This window comes from Chelonoidis abingdonii, chromosome 9 (assembly GCF_003597395.2).
Source record: "Chelonoidis abingdonii isolate Lonesome George chromosome 9, CheloAbing_2.0, whole genome shotgun sequence".
NCBI lineage: Eukaryota > Metazoa > Chordata > Testudines > Testudinidae > Chelonoidis > Chelonoidis abingdonii.
Genome location: NC_133777.1, coordinates 80855729 through 80864887, shown reverse-complemented (window position 1 = coordinate 80864887; position 9159 = coordinate 80855729). Strand labels below are relative to the sequence as shown.

General features: G+C 39.4%; 1 protein-coding gene across 6 annotated transcripts in view; it reads right to left on the bottom strand.

The window, feature by feature from the left end:
• Positions 1–530: 530 nt before the first annotated feature.
• Positions 531–9159, bottom strand: part of MAP2K1 (mitogen-activated protein kinase kinase 1) — a 64648-nt gene continuing 56019 nt past the window's right edge. For all 6 annotated transcript variants that reach the window (XM_032766083.2, XM_032766081.2, XM_075069735.1 and 3 more), the window contains 5 exons: positions 7517–7724; positions 7136–7200; positions 4047–4108; positions 2855–2900; positions 531–1474 (listed from right to left, as the gene is read on the bottom strand). In XM_032766083.2, the coding sequence (XP_032621974.1) occupies positions 1361–1474; positions 2855–2900; positions 4047–4108; positions 7136–7200; positions 7517–7724 (495 nt within the window). In that variant the 3' untranslated portion in view covers positions 531–1360. The remainder of the gene's footprint in view (positions 1475–2854; positions 2901–4046; positions 4109–7135; positions 7201–7516; positions 7725–9159) is intronic.

Genomic DNA, 9159 nt, shown 5'->3' with positions numbered 1-9159 from the left:
TGTTTGTTTTAAACCTGTTGCCTATTAATGTCATGTAGTGACCCTTAGTTCTTGTTATAAAGAAGGAGTAAACAACACTTCTTACGATGCACATTGGCACCAAAACACAGGCAATGGTTTCAGCACAGCACTAGAGACAAAATGTAAACGGAAGGTCTGAGCCTCTACCTAATGTGTAAGAAAAGAGTGCTCTGTTAAGAAATAGGGTATGTGATGCTGTTAGAGAGAAGCTAGGATTGAACTCTTTTTTTCAAGCTGACCTAGGTGAGTATTTATGTTGAAAAGAGGACTGGATTCTAGTTGACTTCAACATGAGACAGTGAAAAGTCAGTAGAAAAGGCCTGTGTGTGCTTATGGTAATTGGAAGGGGTTTATGTAACACCATAGTATCAAACAGATGCTTATTTCCTGAACATATTTAAACAACTGTTCCATTTTATGTGTGCACCGACCCTGCAACAAAGCTGTGTGGTGTCAGTTAAATTCCAATTACTCCCAACTTACACTGAAATTTAAAAATACCCATCCTCTAAAGTTACTTGATAATATATTTATTAGTATAAGAGATTAAACTAACCATCTGAAAGAATAAGTAATTAAAAGGATTTTCATACATTTTAGACACTATACACACAGTTGTCATAAGTCTTATTTAGCTGGGTTAAAAGGAGGCAAGTCTGATGCACTTTTAGCTCTTGAGTCTATAGGACATTCAAAAAAAGCTACTTTTAAAAAATACCAATTAAAGGAGACAGACTACTAAACAATCCCAAGAATGACAGTACATTTAAAAATAAATATAGAAATATAAACAAGTCTAAAAGTAGTCATGATGCCTTGTGTTTCATGGCAATACAGGACTCTTGCACTTTTAACTGGGAAGAGTACTCTACACAAAAGCAAGATCAGAACAATTATGACTAACTTTGAGATGCACTGTTTGATAATAGCAAAAGCATGCTTGACAAATAGTGTTTAGGAGGATCTCTAACAACCTTGTATGGGAGACTAGATAAGCATGATTGAAGTACAGTACCACCCACTTACAAGGAATCCTGATAGAGCTCAAACAATCTGGGACTAAGTACCCCCCAGTGAGATTTCCATTACAAAAAATATCCAAGTTCACTTAATCAGCAAGCACTATAATTTCAACATCTCAAACATTTTGGTCAGTAAAAGTAATCCAATACACCAATCAATTTAGGACAAATTTAAAACAAACAGGATTTGGCACATGCTAGAACAGACTTCCTTCCTTAAGAGGTGAAATACATATTTGAACAGATACAAGCTTGAGAAATGAGACCAAACCAGCATTGTTTTAACAGATGTATAGTACAAGATTTGCTGTCAATATTCAAATTCCAGCAGCATGCGTGGGTGTACTAGGCTGGTTGAGACCTATAGTCGAACAAAGCCATCCTGCAAAATCCACTTCCTCAGCTTCAGATCTCTTAATGAAAACATGAATCTGTAATATAGAGACAAAGAAAGAATAAGCTAAAGAACAAGATAATGGGACGCAGACTAAAACAGTTAAACATTAAAAATAATTAACATGGAAATAAGTCTAATTTACTTTCACCATTCATGTTTGTCCTTTTATTTTGCATTGTACTCAACATGATCTGATTAGAACAGATTAGTTCATTTCATTTTTTAGGTCTTCTGCACTAGTATAATGAAGCAATGTGTTGCAAAACATTCGAGGAACTCTGACTGTCATGAGACACGTATAATTGTTTGATTACAAAGACAATCACCTTAGTATGCAGTACGTTTGAGTCTCAATTATCCAAGATAGGTATCATACAATGCACTTAAGTATTATGCCTTCATACATAGTGCTACATTTCTGCTAGATTAAGTGATGGATGTGAAGAGGTAACAGGATAATTTCCATGATTTACGGTTGAGAGAGGAAGTCATAATTCATCTTCCCTTTCTGCTGCAGACTGAGGCCCTGATCTTGCAAGTTACTTTGCCATGAAGTGAATGGAGTCTGCCCAAGCAGAGTAATTTGCAGGATTAGGGACCACGTGCTGCAAATTCGCTACATCCTTTGATGTTAGCTCTTCTAAAAATACTCTGATGGTAAAAAAAGGGAAGCTGTATGTTCCCCCAAAACAGTTCAAGATGTTCCAGGAGATAATGACCAGCCACAGTAAAGGAACATGGACTTACTGTCTCTTCCTCTGAAGATAACCAATATATTTAATAAATTTAATTACTACATTAAAGCAAAGACCATTCTGTTTACAGCTCATTTAAATAGTGAAAGGGAAGTTTAAGAGGTAAATAATCTGTCCTCGTAATTAGTATCAGAAAGATATTTCTATTCAGATACTGATTTTAAAAAAAGTGACAGGACCTATCATCACCCAAATTAAGGACCTAAAACTGCTGGATCCTCAGCCCTGCTAAGGTGGCAGTGACCCACTAGAATAGTGCAGTGACCTTAAAGCTGTCTTTATAGGGTAGTTGAGGGTTCCTGCAGTGTGGGAGGATCCTGAAATCGCCACCTTTTATGTCAACTCTGAGATGGAGGGGGCTGTTCTTGGGGCAGGAAGGAACAGAGCTGGAGCCTGATGCCATCCACCAAATCCAGGTTGGCAGAATTTTCCTTAGGAGACTGTTCAAACGAATTTGTGCTAGGAGCCAGTTTGGTGCCCTGCTGGCCACAGGGTCGCAACAAGTGAAGAGATGGCTTACACCAGTGTTTGCCTCCCTCTGCTTAGGTGAGCTGAGAATTCTACCTGGGCTCTTCTGAAGGACCCAACCTCAGAGCTACAGTACTGGGTTATCTAATAAGGACCAGAATCTCTTAACTGAGCAAAGAGCTTTTACTCACCATGAGTTGCTTCAAATCTGCTCTCTCTGCTGGATTTTTTATTAAGCTAAGAAAACAAAATGTTAATAGAAAATGTCAAAGATATTGAGTAATTTTCTCTGGTCAAGGACAGGCTTTACCAGCAGGTTGTGCTAAACAATTTTTCAGCGTCCTAGCTGAGTTTTTCTTATTGCACCCCTAAGCATTATAGTGGTGCAATTCCCACGGATTATATACATTTATGGGTCTAAGCAATTACTGGTTTTTTAGGTGTTCATAAATGGGTACTAAAATTCATTCTAGGCTGTAACTTGATATATGAAATTATCCTAGTCCTTGTGCTGTATGTGTGGTCTTGTGGGGGCAGGAATACATGACAGGAACCCAGCTGGCAAGGATTCCTGGGATTTCTGTGTTAAACTGCATTTTCAGTCTGCAAAATATGGATGTTTCCAGGCCTGGAAATCCCTTCCCCCAACATCATCCTTCTGACTGAGGAGGAGCAAGGGGGATCCCTTTTGAGCCTCCCAGCTGGAAGGAACTGGTGGCACTGTGTGTTTTGTCAATGTCCCCTACTCCTCTTGGGAGCTGAAAATGCCGCAGCTCCTGTTAATCAAAACACCTCAGCCCCAAGAAGTAAGATTCTGGGTTTGTTAAATACAAGTTAAAAATTAAAATGTAATTTTTCAGGTGTAAAATTTCCATAGGAAATGAATCCACACAGAAAACACCCAATTCACTACAAGTTTGATTACTGGAGTGCCCACAGGGAACACAAGTTTTGCATAACTGGGGAAAGTTCTAGTGTAAATAATCACTGTGAGGAGACAGGACCAAGTACCAAAAGTGTGGATGATTCAGAACCTGATTCTGCACCCTTACCTGCTGGATATGGCGCTTCTTAACCTGCAAGCCTTTAATAGGATTACTTATGGCTGTAAGCACTACAGCCAGCAGTAAGTGTTTACAAGATCAGGCCCCAAGTTTGTACTGTATTTCCTTTTGCAGTTGACATTACATAAAGACCACTGAGTCCTGACTATGTGAAAACATTTGTCCACAGCTCCACAAAGTAGCAGCGTTCACACTTGAAGAAAGAACTAATCTCTTAGCTTTAGGATCCTTTTAAAGCAAATACATTTTCTGACTAAAAGCAAAACTGATGTCCCACATATGGTCCCCTGGAAGCTTAATCACATGATAAAACGCTCACCATTTGTTCACAAAATCTTGAAATTCAGGACTGAAAACACCACTGGGCAATTTTGGAGGAGGCTGGAAATGAAATAAATGGTAAATTAACGCAAAAGGAATAAGTGATGCTCTTACATCTCAATGAGTTGATTAGTTGTGTATTATAAGTCTGTATATAGCTTGTTGGGCCCTGTGGTGTAACAGTAACACTATCTGTGCTGTCCTTCATGGCTGAGGCATTGGCGCAAGGACCAGATGACTCTTGCTTTCAGACCAGTGGAGATTAAATACATGGACACGTAATTTCAAAGACGAAACCTGCGATCCTACTACACTTTACAATCAACACTGGCCAATTTTTGGAATGGCATTAGCAATGGCTGAACTATAGGTGCTCAGGGGACAGCTGGCCTAAGGGGAAATGTTACCGTATTGTGTATTATACAAACTGGGACACTCTCCATTTGAATGTTTAGAGACAAGTTTTTCCCACCTCCTGTGAGAGCCCAGGCTAAGATGAAAAGAACTTCTCCACTTTGTGACACAGTACAGTGGAGTCATGTGCTCCGTGAATCCATGAACTCTCAAGGCTAGTGTTGCTTCATGCACTAGTCTCTGCAGAGGAGGTAGGGCCAAAGCTCCACCCCAAGTCCACAATGGCCAACAGATCCGGCTGGCTGCAGAAGGGAATGCAAATTACACCTGCTTACACTAGGATTCTTCCCTCTCATTTCCTGCTGTTGCCACAGCTGGTACAGCTCTGCGGATGGCAGCCAAATAAGGAGCTTTCAGGTAGACAAGATGCTGCCCTTTTAAGTTCTGTGTTTTCTAACCCTGCCTAGGATGAGTCCATGTGATACATTTAACTAGAGGCTTCCTGAGTCTCTTGCTAGGGTGGGGCTACGCCCAGCTGTCCCTAATGATAGGCAGTGATTCAATCCCATAGTCCAATCTTAAATTTATAGAGTGTCTTATTAAAAGAAGAAAGCACTCTCACCTGCATTACTAAACAGAAGGAAGAGTCTGTTTTTAGAAAGTTACAAATGAACAGTGTAATGTCGCCATGTTAGTTATATGCTCCTCACCGCAGTTCCTTTCTCTGGAAATTTTACCTGCTGATAACGGACCCAGATGCTGTTAAGCACCATGCACAGCTCACATTAATTTTTCTGTGTATAGCTGCCAACAATGAGGGCTTCAAGCAGCCTTACAGCAAGTATGTACTGTCTAATTCGATTTGAATCTATTGCCATCCTCCAGTGAGGGTAGGGGGAGAGGCCATTTACATATCTTTATTTGCATAACATTTCTAACCTAATTTAAATATTCTGCCACAGGGAATTAGTACAATCAGGTTCTGAATTAAAAATCTTTAGCTAAAATCCAAGCATTTTGGTAAGACAAGAGTTATTTTATATAAAGGTGGGTAGACAGTGCCTTCTCCATGTCGTTAACTACTGGATTAAGAGTTAAATCTACACACTTACACTAGTGAGTAACTTAATGCACATGAGTAGCCCTACTGAACTCAGTGGGCCTATTCTTACGCACAGTTACTCGTGTGTAAGTGTTTGCACAGTCAGGGCCTTGATGTATTAAGTAAGCCAAAACCAGCTGTATTTCAAGAATGAAAACATATACTTAGTGTTTCCATGGCAGTGTGTGCGCACGCATTTACTATGGAATGAGAAGTGTTTGCAGGGGTCATGGACTTGGCAGCAAGTCAGATTTTGAAACTTTTTATATCTATAGCTAATGGATTACAAACATAAAACATCAATAAACACTTATAAAAGACAGAAGGCATTTTATGTGAGGATGGTGAAAATACAAGTGTGTACGTGCATACATATTCATTTGCATCCAAAATAATGCCACTCTCTATCCCAGTGTCTGAAGACTCAATGCAGCTAGGAATAAGAGCTGAAGCGAAATATCAGCCTTGATGTTTTAACATCCTCATTTTCAGTCCAAAGTGTAAGATTCTGCAGTGACACCCAGTGTTAAGTCTGCTCGACTGACCCAAGGAGAGGTATTGTAAAGCTCTCTGAAAGAAGAGCATGAGGGAAGTTCTGTCTTTTAGAAAGAGATGCTGTAGCACAGAGATTCTCAAACTTTTGTACTGGTGACCCCTTTCACATAGCAAGCCTCTGAGTGCACCCCCCCCCCTTATAAAGATATAAAAAATGTGTTTTTAATTTAACACCATTATAAACGTTGGAGGAAAAGCGGGGTTTGAGGTGGAGGCTGACACCTCGCGACCTCCTGAGTCCCAACCCCCAGTTTGAGAACCCCTGCAGCAGCATAACAGTAACCCAGGTAAAATGTAGTGCTCAAGAAGAACCAAACATCAATGCTGACTGGTAATTATGAGTGTCCTAGAAATGCCTATACATGAATCACCAGTTATATTTAACAACTTTGACTCTGGTAGTTAGTAGTTTGTTGATCCCTTGGTACTGGGATTTCTCTTGTTCTTTATGGCACGTTAGCCCTTGTCACCACATAGAAGATACAATAAAGGCACAAGCACTGGAATTATGAGAGTTTAGCTGTAGTTGGGGAATTCAGTGAAAATCTTGGTAACAAGTTTTAACAGGCATTTTTGTCCTAAAACACAAAACCACACTTCAAAATTGACACAAACTAATATTGTAATTAAACTGTATTTTAGAGGGATAACAATTATAGTGGTAAAACAAAGACAGGGATAGTTATGCAGGCACTTGATGTTACTCTTTGCCATCCTCTCTCCTAACTACATGTGTCATTGGAAAGCCACAGACCTATTTAAAGGCTGATCTTTGGTTACAACAGATTACACCAAATTTATCCCAGGTGTAACTTCTAGAGCCCTGCAAATCCATGGATATCAGCTTTATATCCGTGGATATCCACAGACCATTTTTGCAGAATGTGGATTGGATGCTGATACGAATTTCATATCCACACGAGACTCTAATAACTTGATTCAAGCCAGTGCATTTGCACCAGGGATGAGCTAAGAGGCTTGGTTTACAATATACACTAAACAAAAAAAACGAACCTTAAATATGGTTGAATTAACAGTTTAAAAGGGAGCTCCGATAGATGTAAACAGCTGTTTACCTCATTGACGATGTAGTCCAGAAGTTCAAAGATTGCCATTGGAGGCCTGCTGTCTGGTCCATAGGCTACAAATGGATGATACATATAGAAAAATAACCAGGCTGTTTATAAAATAAGGTAGAAATACATTCAGTCTGATAATACTACGGTTTTGCTCTTTCAAACGCACTGTCCCATTGGGGAAGGCTACAGGCATAGCTCTGTTTGACAAAGGCAACAAATATCTAATAGCTTCTTTCTGGGATCTCCATGAAGCTGGAAGGAGACAGCGTGAATCCGGTTTTCCCGTTTCTCTCCACCCTCTCACCTTACCTTTGGGTTATATATTCCTCCCATCAAACCCATCCAGCGTTCACATGCTACACTGCATCAGGCACTTACAGCTCATTGGTCGGCCAGGTGTTCTTTGCCTGGGTGAAGTCTCAGAAACTGGAGAGTCTCCCTCCACAGGGCAGCCAAACATCAGCTCTAGCTCCTTGGAATCAGGAGGGGGAATTGGGTATCTGCCAATGGCCATTTCTACCAGTGACAATCCCATACTCCAGATGTCTGACTGCACTGAATAATGAGTACCTTGGAGTCTTTCCGGCTATGAAAAGAAAAGCCAAAACATCGTAAGAGGTAAGAAAACCACACACTGCAATAACCTGGAAAGAGTGATGGATAAAATAAACACGTGAGCATATGAATATGACTTTTTAAAAAATCATTATGGCAGTCAAGGAGTCCATAACTGACTTTTAAAAAGTGTCTGGAATCTGAATTCTCATCAGTTCCATAAACCTCAGGTACTTTGATCTTTAACAATTAAAGACCATCATTACAATTTAAAAATAAACATTGAATTGAATCACTAACTGTCAGTAGCACAACTCAGATACCCAATTCAGTTAAATTTATAGAAATTTACCTTTAATGAAGTATTTAAAGCATTTTGTTAATGGTGATTTACTACTTTTTGCAACAGAAAATACTTGTGTTTGAGCTAGTATCTTAGTATTGCAATAGAATTCATTGCTAGAACTCACATGTAAATTGAAAAAATAAGAAAATAAAGTTATTTTGGGGCAATCAAGGATTCACCCCTTTCCTCAAGAAAGAAAGAGGGGGAAACTTTAAAGATTTTCTAAATGTCACAAGGCAAGCTGGCCTTTTAAGGAGATTCAAGGTCCAGCCTCCACCTATGTCAGAGTTCTGTCCGGAAGACAGGCAATCCGAGACGGACAACTCTCCAAGCCTGAAGAAGAGCTCTGTGTAAGCTCAAAAGCTTGTCTATCACCAACAGAAATTGGTCCAATCAAGGATATCTTATCTCCCCTGCCTTAGCTCTCCAGTGCACACAGAAAATGTAGACTGTGCAGTAGTGCATTTTGCAAAACCCTTAAATTCAACTTGGCTTTCCACTGCACTGTTGCATAGCTCACAGTTCCCATACCCAGTCCCAGAATGACTCTGCTCTGGGCAGAAACTAGGCACAGAACAGAAGCTGGACCCTGAACCTCTTAAAAGGCCAACTTTCCTGTGACACAACGAAACTGGGGCTTGCACACATCAGTGTGTATCTATTTATTGTATTTCAAAGGAGTAATTTGCCAACTGTGGGCTGTATAGCATGACTCAGGAGAGGTGAAATATGTACCACAGCTCCTGTAGTTAATGAATAGGCAAACAGTTAGCATTTGTTCATGAGTATTAAAATACTATTTAAAAATATTTGTTCTTATACAATTTCAATGACTCAACTGAGTTTTTTTAAATAAAAAGGAAAAAAAAAACTATCACTGTGGAGAATGTACTTATTACTCAACAATAAACTCCAGTTTCAGATGTTTCTTTTTCAAAATACTTACTTTATTGCTCAAGAAAACAGATTTAAATTATTTGAAAGGTTTTTCAAAAGTGAGAGTCTGTCCTATTCAAACATATGTTTGGCTTGTAAAATGTAGTGTGTAGGTTTCCTGGAGTGCTTTATTGACAAGTGTAAAAACAAAGTAGGAAAATATTTCAAATAGTTTCCACGTGGG